The sequence below is a fragment of the Podarcis gaigeae genome (assembly GCF_964106915.1).
Source record: "Podarcis gaigeae genome assembly, chromosome: Z".
Taxonomy (NCBI): domain Eukaryota; kingdom Metazoa; phylum Chordata; class Lepidosauria; order Squamata; family Lacertidae; genus Podarcis; species Podarcis gaigeae.
Genome location: NC_139691.1, coordinates 12746590 through 12768236, shown reverse-complemented (window position 1 = coordinate 12768236; position 21647 = coordinate 12746590). Strand labels below are relative to the sequence as shown.

General features: G+C 42.1%; 1 protein-coding gene across 17 annotated transcripts in view; it reads left to right on the top strand.

The window, feature by feature from the left end:
• Positions 1–21647, top strand: part of GAPVD1 (GTPase activating protein and VPS9 domains 1) — a 58557-nt gene that overhangs the window by 18527 nt on the left and 18383 nt on the right. For 5 of the 17 annotated variants that reach the window (XR_014559934.1, XM_083721145.1, XM_083721139.1 and 2 more), the window contains exons 4-14: positions 107–193; positions 1018–1152; positions 1254–1443; positions 3483–3563; positions 6163–6323; positions 7278–7407; positions 7696–7824; positions 9153–9326; positions 10670–10810; positions 14669–14803; positions 15956–16075. Coding sequence is in view for 14 of the 17 variants with exons in the window: in XM_083721145.1 (XP_083577271.1) it covers positions 107–193; positions 1018–1152; positions 1254–1443; positions 3483–3563; positions 6163–6323; positions 7278–7407; positions 7696–7824; positions 9153–9326; positions 10670–10810; positions 14669–14803; positions 15956–16075 (1483 nt within the window). In the remaining 3 variants the exon portion in view is untranslated. Of the gene's footprint in view, positions 1–106; positions 194–1017; positions 1153–1253; positions 1444–3482; positions 3564–6162; positions 6324–7277; positions 7408–7695; positions 7825–9152; positions 9327–10669; positions 10811–12627; positions 12693–14668; positions 14804–15955; positions 16076–21647 lie in introns of those variants that run through there. The other 12 variants (XR_014559933.1, XM_083721148.1, XM_083721149.1 and 9 more) reach the window with 6 other exon arrangements.

Sequence of the window (21647 nt, the reverse complement as noted above, 5' to 3'; positions counted from 1 at the left end):
CTGAGTATGAATAGTTATTTTTCATCCCGTTTCAACTTAGAGGGTGGAGGCGGCTTTCTTTGTGGTAGTATTGCAATCCTGTCTTTAACTTGTTTCTCATTGTTAGGTTGGGAGACTTTTGCAGCAGCTGGCCATGACCAGTTCTGAAGAAGGAGACCCCCGCACAAAGAGTTACCTGGGTAAATTCGACAAAGTAAGAGCCAAAGCTATTGAACTTGTATCTCTGTGCATGCCAGTGTTTTTCTCATTCTGTATAATTTTGGAAAAGGCACCTGCAAATAGACTTTTGTTATGACTGTGAAGAGATTTAAGTGAGCAAATTGCAACCTTAAGAGGAAGTAGCAAATGGCACTTCCCCTCAATAGGATCTGTAGTGTGCAAGAGCCACTATTAAATGTAAATGAGTTTCAAGGAACCTGTATGAAGAAGTGTGCTTTGGCATATATTGGTGGTTCCCCCCCTTAACTATTAAAAACGTGGACCTGCTTATATTCTTGCTGCATGTTTAAAATAATAATATAACAATTTCAATTTCTTACCTGCCTTTCACCATAAGTGAAGAACTAGGGATCAAGAGTGTTGGACTAGGACCTGGGAAACCTTGGTTTAAATTCCCACACAGCCATGTAGCTGACTGGGTGTGATCTTCGGCCAGTCACTACCTCTCAGCCCAACCTACATCTCTGGGTTGCTTTGGGGATTAAATGTGGAGATGTAGAACTATGTATGCCACCTTAAGTTCCTTGGAGAAAAAGGTGGGATATAAATGAAATAAATATAACAATAAAATAAAATAAAATAAACAAAGGTCCCAGCGTGGGTTACAGCAATTTAAAATACAATATTAAAATCAGTTTAAAACAAATACAAACAAAAGGTCCTAAATTCTTTCTCTATCTGTGTGTGTATCTCTATATCGTCTACCCACTTTGTAGGGGTGTACAGGTCTCTTGTTGAAGTGCTTGTATTGAAACAGCTCACTTGTCTGTCCCCCGCCCACCATTTTTTTCCTTGCAGGGTTGTGTGGCTGCCTTCTTGGACGTTGTCATTGGCGGACGGGCAGTAGAGACTCCACCCATGTCCTCGGTGAACCTTTTGGAAGGGCTGAGTAGAACTGTGGTTTACATGACCCATAGCCAGCTCACTGGCCTGGTAAATATCCAACTCCTTTTGGGCTGCAGGAGGAGACAAGTCAGAGTGTCTGTGGGTGGGGGTCTGCTTTGCTGCCTTTTAACATTGCACACTTTTTTTAGGTCAGCTTTATGCGGAACGTCATGTCGGGCGACCAGCTGAAGGAGGACCGCATGGCTCTGGAAAACCTGCTGTTAAACTTGCCCCAGAACAAGCCAGGGAAAAGCAGCAGCCTGGAGATGACCCCATACAACACCCCACAGCTTTCCCCTGCCACCACACCAGCAAACAAGAAAAACCGGCTGCCTATAGGTGAGGAAGGTCAAGGCTCAGGCTTTTGCATGATAGCTTTTACCAGATTTGTTTTCGGATGCTTTCCTCTGCCTCTTTTGCTTTAGGACAGTGGAGTCCCCTTGACTAGTGTCAGTCACTTGGGTTTTAAAGTACAGTGGTACCTCGGGTTACGAACTTAATTTGTTCCGGAGGTCTGTTCTTAACCTGAAACTGTTCTTAACTTGAGACGCACTTTCACTAATGGGGCCTCCCGCTGCTGCCGCGCCGTGATTTCTGTTCTCATCCTGGGGCAAGTTCTCAACCCAAGGTACTACTTCCAGGTTAGTGGAGTTTGTAACCCAAAGTGTTTGTAACCTGAAGCGTTTGTAACCTGAGGTACCACTGTATATACCAACCTTTTCCACCCAGAGCCCTCCTGATGTGTTGAACTATAACACCCTTCTTCCCTGACCAATAGGATTTATTTCTTAAAGTTTTTTAAAAATTCATTATCCAACCCTTTCTTAGTATATCCAATCCAAATAGCTTTATTGTACTTGCCATTGGCCATGACAAATCTGAATCAGAAATAAATACAAGCAAAAGGGATGCTGCGCCACAAATAAATCTCTATTTAATTGATCTCTATTTAGATCTCTTCATCTCTCTTACAGTTCACTGCTATATTGTCCAGGGTCTTCTTTCTGATCTTTTTGGGCGCCAAAGCAAAAAGGGCAAAATCCTTTTATGAATTCCTTCACAAAGAAATCTCAAAGTGATGTCAGCAATAAAAATAATTTTAAGAAAAAAGATCTATGTATAATACAAGACCCACATGTTGACAGAATTAAAATTATTGTTATTCATTATACTGATTATCAACTTTCTTCAAAAAACTGAGCTCAAAGCAACCTACAAAAGCTAATGTTAGAAGTAGATATAAAACATGAATAAAAGGCAACCTAAAATTCAATAATATGTATTCAGGAGCAAATCCAGCACAGCCCCACTAAAAATATATATGCAGAGAATTATACTCCAAAGACCTGGGTAAATAACAATGTTTTAACTGGGCACCAAAGAACTATTTCATATGTAAAATACCCATTTTCAATTCTAATAGGGATACAGACTGGGGTAAAGATCTACCTAAAATACTTGTTGAAAAAGGGAGGCCTTCAATAAATGCCAACAAGACAAACAGGGTGATACCTTTCTTTAGTGTAAGAGAATTGCACTGTCAGGGGCTGATGGGAGTTGTAGTCTAAAACATCTGGAGGAAAGCAGGTTGTGGAAGGCTTGTATATGTACCTGTTTCGTTCCAAAGCCTAAGCAGCAAATGCACATTATCCCAACTCTCTATTCCTGTTGATTTGCTTTCTTCAAAAATGCCTCTTTTCAGCTCATTGATGGCACAGCCTGTCATAGTAAGTGACCCTTTTTAAATAGGAAATTAAGCATTTTTTGTGGTGGGCTGCTATTGTTCCTGCTATAAGTTCAGGGCTGTGTACATTGTGCAGTTGACAGGAGGGTAGGGGTAAAGTTCAGAAATGCTTACTTGCACAACTTTTACATGATTTATTCCATTGCTGTAAGTTGTTTGAGTTACTTTTGTATAAAAAGCAACTTATAACTTTAAATAATAATAGTCAAGGAGAAGGGCAAATAACTAAAAGGGGAACTGGATTCAGCTTGTTATGTCTGCTAGACATTTAGCATCTCTTTTGGCTTCTGAGATCTCTACAGACATGTTTGCAAGTATGTCTTCACAATCAGGAAGCATAGTAACTTTCCCTAAAAATATCTCTGTATATACTCAATACGACAATTTCTGCTCCCAGTATTGCATTCTTTGGATTTTCTGCATCCATGCCAAATTGCGGTTGACACACAGCCTTACACAAAGCTGCACTTGAATTGTTGTTAAGCCAGAACCTCACAGTCTCAAATAATTATTGACTCCTCCACTTCACTCCAAATGAGGCATTTGTATTATGTGCTTATTTTACAACTGAACCATGTTTTATCTCCTCCCAATGGCTTGACCTGTGTTTCTTTTTTAACGCTGTCCACTCAAGGACAACAGTTGGCAGCCATCACTGCCTGGGATACGTCTGCCACCAACCTGACAGCTCACATAAACCTTGTAACCCCATTTGGTGGGTAACTGAATCCTTCCTCTTTCTCAGTGTTTCTGCAAAGCCATGCTGTTGCCTTGCACGTCTGTGTCCACACCAGCTGCTTTTTTAAAAAGAAAGGCATCTTCCTTTTGTTCTGTTCAGAAGCTTGCTTTCTGTTTTTAAAGCTTTTTATATCTAGAAAGTGTTGGAAAGTCTTTGTGCATGAATGAAACTCTGACTTAGGATCTTGACTTTTAAGATTTGTCCAAGGGGGCGGTGGAAAGGAGTCCGCTGGTTCTGAATATTGGGTCAGAATCCTGCATGGACCTTTTGTGGTGGTAATTATATTATATGCTTTGATAGTCTACATGTGAAGAGATGTAAAAATAATGTGTTAAAAAATGTTTGTGCAGTGTTCAAATAGTTTGCTAGAGAATAGGCACCCTGTTCTTCTCGCTGAATTAGGCATCCACCTCTGATAATGGAGACATGCTTTCCCTCTGAGAACATGGCTTGATTTCTAGGCATTTAGGTCCCCCAGTGGTAGCTGATCAAGTGAAGCTGCCTCAAACATCACAATTGTGTGTATATTGAAGAAATCCACCACACCATAAACCTTTGATCACAACCCAAAGAAGAGTTCAAACACTCCCTGGGCTGTTGAATTCTTGTGGTCTATCATCCTCATAATTTCCCAAGACCAACATTCCTGGGGACAAGCTTCTTGCATGTAAACTTCATTTATGCCTAGCTGGTTTTGAATCACCATGTGCATTTTTTCCTTTTAAGTCTTTCTAAATAACAGCAACCTATTCTCTAGATGCCTTTCTATTATTATTATTATTATTATTATTATTATTATTATTATTATTATTATTATTTGAAAAATGTATTATCCTCAGCTTTCGTAAACATCCTCAAGGCAGATCGTTGACAAAAATGGTTTAACTTTCTCAGTTATGATGACCAGCTACCCTTTGGGATAGTTTATGCAACTGGCAAATTCAAGTGTTAATGTTGCAGATGGAATGGGGTCACCCTGTAAAAAAAACATGTCACCCTGTAAAAAAAACCCCAAAAGCCCTGTACCTTGAAAATTGGCATGTGAGGTGGAAGAGTTGAATCTAACCTTGCAGATGTATTATCTTTCTACAGATAGACTTAAAAAAAACCTGGGGAATGTTCAAACATATAACTCTCTTGCTGCGTGAAATGGTTCCGTTCAAGCAAAAAGAATACCACTTACTTTTGCTGGTCTGTGTAAACTTGCCATCTTGCAAGAATTAGAGAGTCATCCTTGTCTGGAATGGAACTCCAGCGGGGATGTAGACTTGAAATTCCATCATGTATTTTGTTCTGTGTTGTGTATGTGGAAGTCTGTCTTAATGTAGTAAAAGTTCTGAAAGTTTCTGTGTTTCTGTTTGAAGCATTTTCTGCTTTATTCCAATGTTATGCATTTTATTTTTTGAAAAGAGCTTGATTTCTTTTTTTTGGACGGGGGCAGAGGAAATGTAAGATTTTTCTTCACCCCCCCCCCCCCCGTTTTATGCTTGGCTGTTTGGGACTCTTTCTGGTGCTATGTCTGCATTTAGATATTGCCCAAGATACGGGGCCCTCATTCTTGATGATAATGTGGTTTTTGGCATGGAGTTCTTCGAGCAGCTGTCTAAATAGCAGGATCTGAATGCTGCCAGTGTGACTTTTCCCTCTTGCTGTGAGAGGAAGGCCCTTTCCTTTCTCATACATTTGCTTCAAGTTGTGAAGAGACACTGGCTATTTCATTACTTGTATCTAGGAACTAATTATCTCTCATTTGGGTAACTCCATTAAAGATATTTAACCCTCCCATTTTTATGGGGGATCCTGACTATTTTCTCCCTACCAGCAGTCCAAACACTGGGGAGATATTTCTTCTTTAACCACTGCAAGGCAGCTATTTTTCCACCAACCTGGTGCCCTCTGGACGTTTTACCAGAGATTGTGTTGCATTAGGGCAGAGGAGATGTAACGACAGACACTTTGTCTTTCCTGAGAATAAAGCATGACCAAAAACCAGGGAAGTAGGAGTAACTGAATTCCTACTTATGCCTCCCTAGTGATTTTACAAAAGGGAGTAGTAAACAATGCAAGAAGAGCCTTGTTCCCCCTTTGGATGGTTGGACAAGATGCCCCTGTGCCTTGAGTAATTACACAGAAGCAGGGATTTTGGCAGGGATTTTTCCTCTTGCCCCCTGCAGCACTCAGATGTGGCAAAACCCACCTGCCAGTAAAGCATCTTCTGCACAATTAATGTATAAAGCTTCTGTCCACAGGACTGTTGGAAGATCTATGAGACGTATAAACTACTGTGGTTAATGCCTGATAGCCAGAGGGCAGGTGTACATGTAAGGCTTTCCTTGACCCTTCTTCCTGAAGGCTCAGTGTGCTGGCTTGGTGCTTGCAAGGCAACCCTCCCTTGCACATACTTTTCTTAACAGCTGGAGGGTGGCATCATATAGCACCACTTCGTGCCAGTCTTTCAAAGCCATTTTTGCGTTTTGCTCAGCATGCTTGTATTAAGCATCACCCTATTGTATGGATCTTGCATTTTTGCCAGTTAAAAAATTCTTTATAAAACAACCCCCCTAAAATGTTCCAGCTACCCGAAGCCGGAGCCGATCGAATATTCAAGTGGACCAGCATGCAGACCATGATGGATTCTCTCAGGAGACAATACAAGAAGTTCAACCAGAAGAAGTATTGGTTATTTCTCTCGGGACTGGGCCCCAAATAACTCCAGGAATGATGTCAGAAAACGAGGTATTGACCCAGCGAGGCTTTGAGATCTGTGTAGGTGGAAGTAGGTGCTGTGCAGCACAGGATGCTACCTTAAATTCAGATAGTACTAGGTACTGTGGAACTATGAAAACATTAACAGCTGTTTTCCAACAGCAAACAAGTATCTGCCCCTCCTTGATCCAGCTTTCAGCAAACATGAAGTAGTACTTTCACATATGGGTTTGGTTAACTGCAGTTTAGTATATATTGTCTGGACCCACAAACCATGGTCAGCATTAACAATGTTTAGTTTAAGCAAGCCAGTTTAAGAAATTGTACTTTGAAGATGACTTTTTTTTTAAAAAAAGTTCATAATAACTTGTTATCTGAACCCAAAAAAAGTTTTGGGTTAAACACAACAAGCTGTGGGTAACCAGAAGCAAAAGCTTATGAGCTCCTTCCTTCAGCCTTCATGTCACAGTAAACCATGATTTCATGTGACATCTGAACAGTTGTTGGATGTGGGCTTTCTGGGTGAGGTGCCTATCACTTCTATATTCAGGACAATAAATGTTAAGACAGACGCATGGCAACTTGATAATTCACCTCCTCATCTCCCCACCCCCGATGTGAAGGTGAAGAAGATGATGTAAAGGATCCTGTGATGTAAATGTTAGATTTATTATGGGCTTCACAAGCACTTGACAAAAATGATAGCTCTGTATTTGCCATATTTAGTGAATATACATCTATTATTTCTTAAATATAGACAGTTTAATTTAGTATGTGATTTCTGCTATGTTCTAATGACTCCAAACAAATTAGAGAAGCAGTTCTGATACCAAATCGCTACACTCCCAAAAGTTTGATGGCACTAGAAGCCAGAGAGACTCTTAGTTAAAAATTCTGGCTTAAAGGTATTTGGCAAAGAATAATTTTTTCTTGACTGTCAATCCATGACCAAAATGCTGACCACCCCCACCCCTCTTTTCCTAGGTTTTAAACATGCAGCTTGCTGACGGAGGGCAAGGAGATGTCCCTGTTGATGAAACCAAACTCCACGGTAAACCTGATAAAACCTTGCGCTTTTCCCTCTGCAGTGATAATCTGGAAGGAATATCTGAAGGTGATGGCCTCTTGTCTGTCAGGCAATATTTAATAGGAGCTTCTGTTCATTGTAGCTGGTGTGTGCTTTGTATCTCAGCCACTGTTGTAAATGCTGTGATAGCTGCTCATTCCATTGGCCAATAATGTTTTGGTGTTTTTTTTATATATAACTTTTTGGTGCAGTTTTCTTTTTGATCACCTTGTCTAATGACTTCTGTTTGGTTCCTGGTTGCATTTAGTTGGGTGTATATTTCCTCTTACTGGGTGTGGGGAGATCAGGCTAAATAGCACCATCTCTTTCCAACAGGCCCTTCAAATCGCTCCAATTCTGTGTCATCGTTGGACTTGGAGGGGGAATCTGTGTCCGAACTTGGTGCAGGCGGCCCATCAGGGAGCAATGGGGTGGAAGCCCTGCAACTGCTGGAGCATGAGCAAGGTTAGTGCTGACAATGAACACAGCCAAAGGCGTAGCTCGCAGATGCTGAACTCACTGCCTTTTTTGGTTTATGCCTATTTAGTTAGTTTAAAAGATTTTTTTAATCCCACTCTTCACACACACAAAAGGTCTTACAAATGCCAATGGCCAAAAAGTGACTTGCTAATACCAGTGATCAGTCCCTGCTCTCAAATTTATTATAGTCAAACCTTGGTTTTCAAACGTCTTGGCTGCTGAACGTCTTGGCTTCTGAAAACCCGGAAGTAAATGCTTCCATTTTTGAACGCGCCTCGGACGTCAAATGGCTTCCGAGGCACGTTTCTCAATTTTCCCCACTGAACTTGCTGACAGCCCTTTGATCCTCGGTTTTTGAACATTTTGGAAGTCAAACGGAACGGATTACATTCAAAAACCGAGGTTCCACTGTATCTAAAAAGACACAGTGCAAAATAAAAGGGGGTGGGAAAGCATTAGGAAAATAAGCAAACTTGGAACCTATTCCCGCTTTTACTCTATAAGAAGCCTAGGGCTTGTCCTCCTCCCCACCCCCCAAGTTGCAAGTCATGATTAAAGAGGAAAACTTAAAGCACAGTTTCAGTATTTGGACAACCTGCACTGACCTGAAAAGCCCGGGAAGTAAAGCAGGTGCAAGCTTGTCTTCAGGAGACTGCATGGTTGCAGTAAACCATATTCTGACATGCAGACCAGTCCACGTGTGGGTGCTTACTTCATGTTTGTAAACAGAGTGTGCTACTTGTGCCCTTCCTAATACCTTGCGAGCTAATGGTTTTGATGCATGCCATGGATGGAAGCCTAGAGTTGGCTGCCTCAACTGTGGTCTACTCAAGTGTGGTGAAAGATGGTTTAGATGCTAAAATGGGTTGTCTCCAACCAAGTTCTACTTGAACCTAGACCCGCTGAAATTGATGCTCCTAAGTGAGCTGTGTACATTAATTTCAGTGTGTCTAACTTGGAGTAACAGCAGCACTGGGTACAACTCACTTTCTCTGGATTTCTTCTTTACCTATGCTTTATCCTTCTCTTTCCAGGGGTGATCAAATACAAAGAAGGGCACTGATCTTGTATCTGTAACTGTTGAGTGGAAGGGGGAATTCTGGCAGATGATTTCCACCCTCATCCCTGTTTGATAAGCTATGCCTGCCAAAGTTCCTGCTTCTGTTAAGGGTTCAATAAGCCTTCTGTCTTCTTTTTATGTGGTCATCCTGCCTCATGTTTACCTCAGTTCCCCACCTTTAAAAACACAAGCTATGAAATAATTGTGTAGGGATGCAAAGTGTTTTAACCAAACTCTGATCTTTTTACAATAGCAACCACTCAGGATAACCTTGATGATAAGCTCCGTAAATTTGAGATCCGTGACATGATGGGGTTAACAGATGACAGGGACATCTCTGAGACTGTTAGCGAGACCTGGAGCACTGATGTTCTAGGGAGCGACTTCGATCCAAATATTGACGAGGACCGCTTGCAGGAAATTGCAGGTAACCGGTCTGCTGTTTGATGCAAGAAAAACACTGGTCCTTCTGCAAAGCAGTGAGGTGCCTGCACTCTGTATTTGGATGTGTGTTTTGAAGCAGGTACCCAAAAAGAGCGCACTGCACAATTGTTGCCATGCTTTAAGGTTGAAACTATACATTTACTTAAGTCAAGAAATATCTTGCAACTGTTCAAAGGTAGGAAATACCTTTTAACAAATCATGATCAGCAAGTTGAGAACAAATCTTGGCTACAGATCATGGCTTCTGGGGGACAATGCAAAACTATGATCTTGTCCAGATATAACATCAGTTTACGGGTTGCACTTTCTTTCTTTCCAGCGCTAACAGGGAGGAGCAGAGGAGCCCATTTAAAGCATATTCATGCAATTTATAGACTGGGTTAAAGGATTCTCTGCATGGAGTGCTTTACCACAGTTCCCCAGAAGGTTGTTTTGCCTCGCAGTGCTAAATGTATGATGCATGGCCTTGACAGCACCTGATATAGTAACATGGATACAGCTACTCAGGTTTAGACAGGATTTGCTTGGATGGAAGAACCAACAGAGAGCCGCATAGACATTTCCCTTAGCATTCTATAGGAAGAGCAGGTTGTAAGTGTAATAAGCAGGAGCTCATTGTATGGTTACTTCCATTGCCAGTGGCCCACTTCCACCCCACAGATGATGATGTGGGAAGGAGCCATGCAGTTCGAGTAATACATGAAATCTGGGCAACTCATGTGGACATCCAGTAAAGCTGAATGTTGAAGAATCAGGACGGATAAAAGAAAGTATTTCCTCATGCACTGCAGAGTTAAACTTTGGAACTAATTTTCACAGAAGCAGTGGAGGCCACCAACTTGGATGACGTTAAAGAGGATTAGACAAATCCATGGAGGAGAGGGCTGTAAATGTCTGCTAGCCATGATAGCTATATTCTGCCTCCACAGTTGGAGGCAGTAATCCTTCTGAATTCCAGTTAGCTGGAAACAGCAGGAGGGGAGAGTGCTCTTGTGCTTGGATCCTCCTTGCAAATTTCCGACAGGCATCTGGCTTGCCACTGTGAGACCGGAATGCTGTGCTAGATGGGCCATTAGCCTGATCCGGCAGGGCACTTCTTACATTCTTAAAAGATTGCAAGCTTCTCATGGGTGGTGGCCCATATTGTTTAGTGAGAATAGGGGCCACTTAATGTTTTCCAGGTGGATAAGGTTTTTGCCTCTTGCACAGTCGCTACTGGACAGCCAGAAAATGGATCCTTTCAGAGCTAACATGAGGGATAAAGGGTAGATGTAATTGCCTTTGGGTATCTCCCTGCCGTTAACAAATTGTGGGTTGCTTCGTCAGGTGCCGCAGCTGAGAATATGCTGGGAAGCTTGCTGTGTTTGCCTGGTTCAGGATCGGTGCTTTTTGACCCCTGCACAGGCTCAACCATCTCGGAAACCACCAGTGAAGCTTGGAGCGTTGAAGTGCTACCAAGTGATTCAGGTTAGACTCCTCAGCTTTAAAGATAACTGATTTGTCTGTATGTCCCACACAAGCAGGGCTGTAATTATGAAGGAATGCTACCTTCTGGTTTCTTTGGTTAAGGAAACTTGAACTTCATTTCCATATTGAACTTCCCTTCTCTGTTGAACTTCTTACTGGAGACTTAAAAAAAATTCAGCAGGCTTTTAAATTGATATTATAGTTTGTTTTTTTTAATATTTTTTAATTAAATTTTCTTTTACAAATTAATCAACACAATCCTGTTCTCAAATTTCCAGTTTTTTGTACTTCCACCAGCTCCTCCACCAATCATCCATATTTTCTATTCATTACGCATTTTTCATGACTTGTATTGCCAGTTAATAGTAACTTATCGCTTCTGGGTTTTTTTTACAATACATCTTTAACAATCACAAAGCCTCTTTGAAACCGACTAACGTTGTCTATACATCACATCTGTTTTCCAGATAATCTGTAAACTTTCCCCAGTCCTCGATGAATTTGTGGTCTTTTTGATATCTAATTTTCCCAGTCATTTTGTCCAATTCTGCGTAATCCATAAGTTTCATTCTCCACTCTTCAAGTGTCGGTAGATCCTCTTGTTTCCATTTTTGGGCCATTAGTATTCTTGCCGCTGTTACTGCATATTGAAAAAGTTTATAGTCCCTTCTATTAATCTCTCTTCCTGTTATTCCTAGCAAAAAGGCTTCTGGTTTCTTTACAAATGTATATTTAAACATCTTTTTCAGTTCATTATATATCATTTCCCAGAAACCCTTAACCTTCTTACATTCCCACCACATGTGAAAGAATGATCCTTCTTTTTCTTTACATTTCCAGCACTTATTACATGTGTTATACATTTTTGCTAACTTGACCGGTGTAATGTACCATCTATATACCATTTTCATGATATTTTCCTTTTATCGCCGAACATGCAGTAAATTTCATATTTTCATTCCATACTTTTTCCCAGTCAGTCAGTTGTATATTATAACCAAAATCCCTGGCCCAATGTATCATAACCGATTTAACCTCCTCATCCTTCATCTGCCAATTGATATTATAGTTTTAACATATTTTTAGTCTTATTGTGGGTCTCCTGTACACTGCTTGGGGACAACTGTGCCAAAACAGTGTACAAAATAAAATAAATAATCCTTCCCTACCTTCCAATCCCTTTCATATCGGGCAGAATCTCTGGATTCTGTCTAGCTAAGTTCTACTTAGAGTAGACCCATAGAGATTAACAAAGCTAAGATGGTCACACCCAGCTGTTTCAATGGGTCTACTCTGAGCAGGAATAATGTTGGACATGGTCCCTTGTCATCAGTGGCGTAGCGTGGGTTGTCAGCACCCGGGGCAAGGTAAGTAATTTGCACCCCCTAACCCTAACCCCCAGATGTTGCGCCTGGTGCGGCCGGCCCCCCCCCTGCACCCCCCACGCTACGCCACTGCTTGTCATTAACTTTAAATGTTCTCCGTGACGTTTCTCCATCTCTTCTTGGCCTTTGTTTTCAATTATATTCTTGCCTATGGCCTCTGTTCCTTCGACTCTTACCACCCTTAGCTGCTGGAGGTCTTTTGCTTCCTTAAACATTTCTGTGCTCTCTCCTTTGTGCTTGGAACTCTTTCCCAGAGGTGGACACAGAACCGTTTCTCTTTGTCTTCATTCCTTTAAACCTACTTTAATTAATTTAAACCTTAAGCTTCAAGGGTGGCGGCACCTCTGCTTTGGAACTCCCTCCCATGCACATTAGGCAGGCATACCTTCATTGTACTGTTTTCGGTGCCTGCTAAAACCTTTTTTGTTCCAGCAATCCTGCCCAGACACGTGATTTTAGTAGGTATGCTTCAAAATTACTGATTTTTATTGAATTTTTTTTTAAAATTTATGTAGCCTGTTATTTGCTTTTACTGAAATTTTTAATTAACACTTGAGACTGTCATGTACTCTGCTTAGAGGTCTATTGTTCTAGTAAGGAGGATTATAAATTTTGTTAAGTAAAATAAGCACATGGAGCTGCAGGTGCCTCTATCCATCTTCCTCCCCCCCCCCTCCACCCCTATTAGATCTGTAAGCTCTTTCCAGGCCAGGGACCTGTCTGCTGCCTATTAAATTCTGTAATGTGCTTTTTGCTGAGGGTGCTATATTAATAAATAGCTGTATATTTATTAATCTCCTACGAAAACACTGCCCAAAGGTTATTTACATACAGCATAAACAAAACAAAACAAAACAAATACATTTAAAACAAGGCTAAAACCATGACAAGTGGACACTCATAGTAAACGATCATTTATTCACCTGGGGAAGCCCATCAGAACAAAAATAACTTCCGTTATTTCCAGAAAGGGCAGAATGTGGGTGCTTTTTATTCCACGGAATGGGGCAGCCACACTAAATGCCCTGCTCTGCGTTACTGTGGAGTGAGCTTTTGAGACTTTTGAGACCTTTGTAACTTGCAGGAGAGATTCTCCTGCGGACTGCAGTGGTCTGCGGGTGTATAAGGGATAAGGCAGTGTTTTAAGTAACCTGGTCTCAAGCTGTATAGGGATGGATGTGTTAGTACCAACGCCTGAACTTGGCCTAGTAGCAAATAGACAGCCAGTATGTATCCCACAAACAAGGTACTGTATGCTGTTGATAGTTTGCCCCCACAAACACACTAGCCTCCTTGTTCTGCATTGGCTGTAGCCTCCAAGGAGTAGCCACAAAGAGAGTACATTGCAGTGCCTCAACTGTGAGATTACCAATGTATGGACAACTGTAGTCAACTAGTACAACTGTTGCCTTTTCTCAACAGTTAACTCACCCATGCACACACTTTCTGTTTCTTTATGGTGGAGGAAGATACCCTTTGTTGGGTTGCTCCTCCCCAGACAGTGGGGCCATTCAAATGAGGCAACCTAGAAGCCTCCCATGGGAGAGTAGCCTCCCCTGGTCTTCCATTTTGCCTACTCACCCATGCAGATGTTTCCTTAATTCTCTACACAAACCTTGAATTCTGGGGCCGTGGATCGATCCCAAACTATTTTCCTTATGGACCACTTGAAAACTGCTGGGAGTCTTAGTGATTTTTCTTGTTGATTTTTATTCCTGTTGTAGCGATTGTTATACACTGCGGTAATGCACGTGGTAGATGCCACGTGATTTTTAAGTGCATTTGTATTGCTTCTTTTGTTCTTACGTATTTTGAATTCCATAGAATCAAATTGTCATACAGTAAAAGACCAATACAGAAGAAATAAAAGTAGCAATAAACATACTGTTAAAAATCTGTATGAATATTTAATGTAGACATGCTATGCTATGGACCACCTGAATGAAGCTTGTGGACCACTGGCAAAGCACATACCAAAATTTGGGAATCCTTGCTTTGGGGAATTCTGAGGTTCTTCAATGAGATTTTCCACAATGGGGTGATTATTAACGCCAGGGGAGCTTCTCTGAAAGGCACCTTGCCTGATACTTAGATCTCCAACATGCATCTGCAAGGAAGGGTGATGAGTACATTTTGGGGCAGCCCTTCCCCAAGCTGATGCTCTCCAGATGTTGTTGGATACCCTGGACTCTTGACTATGCTGTTTGGAGCTGATGCCCCAAAACACCTGGACGGCCACAAATTCACCTTCCCTGTTCTAGGGGGTTCATGTGGGGGTGACAATAAGGCCAAGGGATCCAGGTTAATGTACCATGTGAATTGAACATGACTCTGTGGCATCTGCACTGGGGTTCCAATGTTTAGGAAGCGTTCACGGAAGGTAGGAAATTTGTGAAAACTGGATGTAAAATTACAAGACTACTGTATCTAGAAGGTGACCTGTGTGTTGTATTTCTCCCCACCCACAATTTAGAGGCCCCAGATCTAAAGCAAGAGGAGAGGCTGCAGGAGCTTGAGAGCTGCTCTGGGGTGGGGAGCACCTCTGATGACACAGATGTGAGGGAGGTCAGTTCCCGCCCCAGCACACCAGGCCTCAGCATCGTATCAGGTGAGACCTCAGAAAATAACACATTATGTGAACAGTTGAAGCTGTGCTATGTCTGAAAGACTGATTGTCCATCTAACCTGGTATTGTCTACCCTGAATGGCAGCAGCAGTCCAAGATCTGAGGCAGGCGACTTCCTTAGCCCTGCTGCTGGAGATGCCAGGGATTTGAGAACTGGGGAAGTGACCTTAGCTCATATGGGCAGAGCATGCATTTTGCATGTGAAAAGATCCCAGGTTCAATCAATAGTATTTCTAGACAAAAGAGTCAGGGAGCAGGTGAAAAGGAGGGAAGCATTCTTGGCCTGTGAGACTGGAGAGCCACTGCCAGTCAGAGATGGATCAATCTGATCTGGCATGAAAATCACTTTCCTGTGTTCCTAATTGTGTGTGTCTTATGTGTTTGTGGCCTCTTTGTAAAACTTGTATATGGGATTGTCATCCATAAGAAGGCCAAGTCCTTTCTCAGTGGATGGTCTAGCTTCTCAAAATTGCTTCTCTCCTCTTGGCTCCATGCTAAGATGGCTCTTGTGAGAGTTGTTTTGCTGCCTTCCCACAAATGGCAGCCTTTCAAAGCCAGACATATACTCACCACCCTCGGAAGAATTTTAGCTGGTCGAAGATTCCTGACAGGGTTAGTGCCTGGGTAAAGGAAAAGTCAGTATACACTACAGGAGGGTGGTCTTCGTATGTGTTTCTTGCTGAAAAGAGGAGGAGAGTTCCTGCTCTAAGTTGTGAGAGTTGGCAGAAAGGGGTGTGGAGGTTGATAACGTGGCATGAAGGCAAGGAAATGCAATTATATATTCCTCCTCAAAGTTTTAATTGGGGATGAGAATTAGAGTTAAGCCCAAAGCATTCATTGTCGCCATTCTTCTTTCTGGACTAGTCAAATTCCCATAGAATAATTGAAGCAGGAGAAGCTCATAATCCGGCTGTAAAATAATGGAGGGGAAATTGCTTAGATTACTTCTTCAAGGTTACAAAGTTTGGTCTTGCTGGACAGGGTTCTAGATGTGGAGAGCAGGAGGCCTATAAATCCCATGCATTCATTGCTGGAACGGATATCCACTGCAGTGGTCTAGTAAGTTACTGTTTTGCTGAATGTCTTCAGACTTGGTGGCTTCCCTTTCAGCGAGGTCTCTTGTTCTCTCCTAAGGCATTAGCGCAACCTCTGAAGACATCCCAAACAAGATTGAGGACCTGCGATCCGAGTGCAGCTCTGACTTTGGTGGGAAGGATTCAGTAACCAGCCCCGACATGGATGAAACGGCTCATGGTAAGGTGAAGCATGGGCCACCCTGCAGTGAGTTTCCTGGCAGCTTAAACGTCAGTCCTGGAAGCATTTGAATTTACCAGATGGAGGGTGATGGCATTCCTGATAGGGATGACCTCCCTGCTGGAGGCAGTCAAGGTCTTCAGATTGTGTCCTATCCAGGGGAGAGAAGCCATCCTGTCTCTCCAGACTGGCCCTTCATGTTGCTAGGGATGGTTGGGTCTTCACGTCTCCCTGTGTATGGAGAGAAACACTTGTCTGAGTACTTGTTTTTTGTGGATTTTTCTTTCTGTGTACAATCCCAGTCCTCTTTACTTTCTGCTCTTCCTTGGTTGTTTCTGAATGTGTCTTGCATGTTTTCCCCGGCCTGCTTTCCTCACCCTCCAGCACCATCATACCTTCCATTTTGTTTTCCATTATACACACTATCTGGTTTTCAACATTGTGGTATATCACCAGCTGAACATTTGCAATTTAGTGATATACCACAGTGTCTGAAACATGGAACTATGTAGGGTGGAGCGGGGGAGATTGGGCAGAGCAGCAGTCATGGAGACTAATAGGTGTGTGCTATGTGCTCTGTGAATTCCTCCTCCCAAAGGCAGGCAGGCCCTTGTGTTTGGAGGGTGAACTCCTTCCACTCCTTCCTAGACAGAGAGAGAAGGAAGAATCAGATAATCATAGAATTGTAGAGTTGGAAGGGACCCTGAGGATCATCTAGTCCAACCCCCTGCAATGCAGCTATGTGCAGCTATGCAGGAATATGCAGCTGCCACATATGGGGATTGAACCTGCAGCCTTGGTGTTATCAGCATCACGCTTTAACCAACAGAACTATCCAGCCCACCTGTGATTCTTCATCAGGTAGAGACACCATGGTTATAGGGGGGCACCAAGGCTGGGAGTGGGAGTGTTCTGTCATTGGAGGGGAAAGGGAGCCGATAGGGCAGGCAGCCAGGCAGCCACCAGAAGACTCAGTTATTCCGCCCTTTTAGTTTTGAAGGCTGTGCTTCGTAATACATTGCCAGTTCAATTATTCTGTAATGGTTCTCATGATGTGATCCACAAACCAGTGTTGGATGATGCATCAATACATCGCCAAGCCCTAACACACACCTTTTCGTTTTTCAATGTCCCCCCCCGCCCCGCCCCCTGTTCTGGTGGGAGTGTGTAGTAGGGGATTTGACCCAGTTTTTTCAGGCACCTTGCAATTCTTAAATCACAACCTTCCTCTTCCTTTCAGTACAGATGGGGTAGACACCTTCTGTTGTTAATGAAACAGAAAGGAAGCTAATTGTTAAAGTGTCTAAAGCAAAGCGGAAAGGCTTGATTTATGGTGGACAAGAAAGATTAAAATGGACGATAGGAACTCATATTTGAAAAACATTTAATTCTTTTTTGTTTCTTGCCATTAAAGAACTGGTGAAAGTCAAATGGCCATAATTGGCTGTGAGAAAGGAATTTGCTTTGAGATGACAGTCACAACTGTGATTTTAAAGGGAAAACATTAAGGTGGATTGAGTGGCTGATAATATGCATAACATTAAAAGCTTCCAGTATGGAAAAGGTAGTTTTGTTTCAAACAGTGACTGTTGGTATTGTTAAACAGTTGATGACTGAACTATTAAAAATGATCAGATCAATGTTTGATGAAGATGAAGAAAATGAGCCAGAGGATTATGAGGCGGAAAATAGAAAGAGAGAACACCCAGAGGTTACAATCGGTTGCAGTTCTGTATGGGAAGGAGTTTGGCGGGGAGACTTCCGGAGGCGGCGCGAACGGTAATGGCTGCCCTTTCCTAACCGGGAGAGGGAAGCTACGCTGGAAAAGGGTCGTCCGCTACGGCGAAGCGGAGACCCATTTTGGAAAACCGCAGGCAGCGGAAGCCTGCGGTCTCGGGACCCGGCGGGCGCCAGGAGCTACCCCCGAAACGTTGAGGGAACCCCGTAAGGGGCTCCGGATCGCAGAGGGGGTAGCGGCGCTGTGGGTCTATGCGCATTCAGCGGAGCGAAGCCGCGTTGCCGTTGCCGGTGAGCGCCGACCTTTCTTCCTTCAACACAAGATTCCAAAACGTAACAACCCGTGAGTAATTGAGGACTTTACTAAATTTCGGGACTAAAATATTGAAAATAAGCTGAAAGCGGAGAGACGAGGAAAAGGAAGTCCGTCCTCCGCAGCCATTGATTTTTAAAGCAAAGAGCAGGAGGAGTGGAGGCATAGAGAGAACTTTTGACAGCTCAGATTGAGCACCCGCAGAAATTACTTTTCCTTTTAAAGACTGTAAGCAATTGATTTTTGGACTTTTATTAGGACTTATATATTCCTTTCTTTGTGGATTACAATTCTGTTTAAGAAGCCCAGGTGTCAGAACTGCCTGAGCAGTAGAACTGTCAGACTGCAAATTTGGATACATTCTATTTAAACTTGGAGACAGTCTGAGGGAGTTCAGAATGGTTACGTTCTTGCATTTTGGAACTCCAGTAAGCACAACTTGAAATATTGTGGCAAACCTAAAACCAACTCTGCTAAAACTACTTTTGTGAAGATCCCTAAGAATTGGTTTAGATTTTGTATGTGGAATGGACTCTTCTTCCTAGGACATTTTATGCTCCCCCTAGAGGATTGAGGACTTACAACAAAAACATTGTTTTACTTTCTATTTCCCGGCCCTCTGTTTGATTGCTACCATCTGGGCCGTAGCTTTCCCATGGGAATAACTCAGCTTGACCTTGACTGCTAGATATTTTTGGAATGAGTGGCGCAAAAAGAAAGGGATTAAGAACCAGACAAACAACTCTGACAACCGTAACTGCAGCCTCACAAGCACGCAGATCATCTGTGCCCACTTTGCCCTCGGAGGAAAAAGTTACCTCCCTGTCACAGGCAGGGGAGGAAGAAACTGAGGATTTACAACTAGAAGAGATGGCCTCAGGAGGATCTGGTTCTGTATTAGAGAGAATTCTTGAGAAATTGGAGTCTTTGGAGAGGAAAGTTGACCAACAAACTGCGAAAATTGACCTTAATACAGAAACTTTAAACAAATTATCTGGGCAAGTTGCACAGAATGCACAAGCAATCGGACAACTGAAGGAGGCTGCAGGTGAAAATCAGAAACTGGCCGAAGAGACCAGCCAAAGAGTGGGAGAGTTGGAAAAAGAAGTAAGGCCGCTCAGTAAGCAGGTCGGAGAACATCAGACCTATCTCTCTATGTTGGAACTTCGGAACAGGGAGATTAATTTAAGGATAAGATCGATACCAGAAGTGGAAGAAGGTAATCTAGCTGAGTTTCTGACCAAAGAATTCTCCAAGTTCTGGGGTTTAGAGGAGGAAGATTTTAAAATTGTGTCAGCCTTCAGACTTGGAAGACTTACAAAGAGAGAAAGGCCCAGAGACTGTTTGATTACGTTGAGATCAAAGGAGGAAAGGGACAAGATTTTGGGCCTGCACTACGGAAGCTCTTTGAACATTTCGGACAAAAGAATTGAGATTTTTAAGGACATTCCTAAACAGCTGTTGGATCTTAGATCTGAATATTTGGACTTAGTAAAACTGCTGAGAAGCAACTCAATCATCTTTAGGTGGGACTTTCCCCAAGGACTATCTTTTACCTTTAGAGGGAAGAAGATCAAAATTAGAACTTTGGAAGATAGGGATAAGTTTTTGACTGCCTACGGTGAGGACCTTCATAAAGGACTTGAACTACCCTCAGGGTCTGAACCACCACAGGTGCCTGTACCTCAGAACCCTGAAGACTCACAGAACAAAATACCATCCCAAGGAAACTAAACAGATCTATCCAGGATGTCTCTGCAACTTTTAAGTTGGAATATAAATGGCTGCAACAGCCCGGAAAAAAGGAAGAAAATCTTTCACTTATTAAAAAAGGAGCAACTAGACATTACTTGTTTACAAGAAACACATGTGACTAGGCTCCACAGAAAAATATTGGTAAATAAAAGGATAGGCCAAGAATTTATATCTTCGGATTTAGTTAAGAAGAGAGGAGTGGTGATATATGCAAAGGAGAGCCTCTCACCAAAATTTCTATTTAAAGATGAACATGGAAGAATTTTGGCAATTGAAATACAGCACCAAGGAGAGAAAATTTTGATATTAGGAATCTACGCTCCAAATGAAGGGAAATCAGAATTCTACAAGAAGTTGCATGAGATTATGCTGGATTATCTGGACTATGATAACATCATTATGATGGGAGATATGAATGGGATCGTTTCTACAAACATGGATAGGTCACAAAGCCAAAAGGTTACTAAAGAAGGCAGACTACCAAAGACCTTTTTTGAAATGACAGACAACATGGACTGGATTGATATATGGAGGACAAAGAACCCCTTAGGGAAAGAAGGAACATTTTTCTCTGAAGCCCAACTGACTTGGACAAGAATTGACCAAATATGGATTTCTAGAGGTCTGGCTCCTAAGGTGAAGAAAGTGGAAATCTGCCCAAAGACCTGCTCCGATCATAACGCGTTGAAAATGGACATGACATTATTACCAACCGGCTCCTTTAGATGGAAGATGAATGACAACTTGTTTAGAGATCAGGAGATTATCAAGAAGGCCCAAAAAACAATAAAGGACTATTTTGAGATAAATTTGAACACTGCTGTGGAAAAAAGAACAATCTGGGACGCAAGCAAAGCTGTGATGAGAGGGTTCTTGATACAACAGAACGCCATAAAGAAAAGACTACAAAATGAGAAAAAGGACAAGATTTTGGGGAAAATTAAAGAGTTAGAGAAGAAACTAAGAGTAAACCCGAAGTCACAGCCGATTTTGAGAGAAATTAAACTTCATCAGGCACAATATTCCAAACTGATAAATCAGGAAATAGAATGGAAGATTAAATCAATGAAACAAAAAACATTTGAATCGGCTAATAAATGTGGGAAACTGCTGGCTTGGCAGTTGAAGAAGAGACAAAAGCTGAACATAGTAACAAATTTGGAAATAGAAGGAAGGAATATTCAGAACCCGGTGGAAATTAGAAAATGTTTCCAGAAATATTTCAAGAAATTATACACTCAAGGGCCACAAAAGGAGGAAGAGATTGCAAAATTTTTGGAGAAAAATGGACTTAAAAAACTATCACAAGAAAATAGATCACTCCTGAATAGTAAAATAACACGACTAGAGATAGAACAGGCCATTCAGAATATGAAGTTGGGCAAGTCTCCAGGGCCAGATGGCTTGACCTCCAAGTACTATAAGACATTAAGTGACTATTTGATTCAACCACTGCTGGAGGTCAGCAATGAAATTATGGAGGGAAAGAAGGCGCCTGAATCGTGGAAGGAAGCTTTCATCACATTGATACCAAAATCAGAAACTGAAAAGACACAACTTAAGAACTACCGCCCCATTTCCCTTTTAAATGTGGATTACAAAATATTTGCTGACGTTTTGGCAGGAAGATTCAAAAGAGTTTTAAATGAGATAATTCATAAAGACCAGGCAGGCTTTCTCCCAGGAAGACATTTATTTGCTAATACAAGGAACATTATTGACATTTTGGAACTCTTGCAAACAAATATTAACACTAAAGCAGTTCTA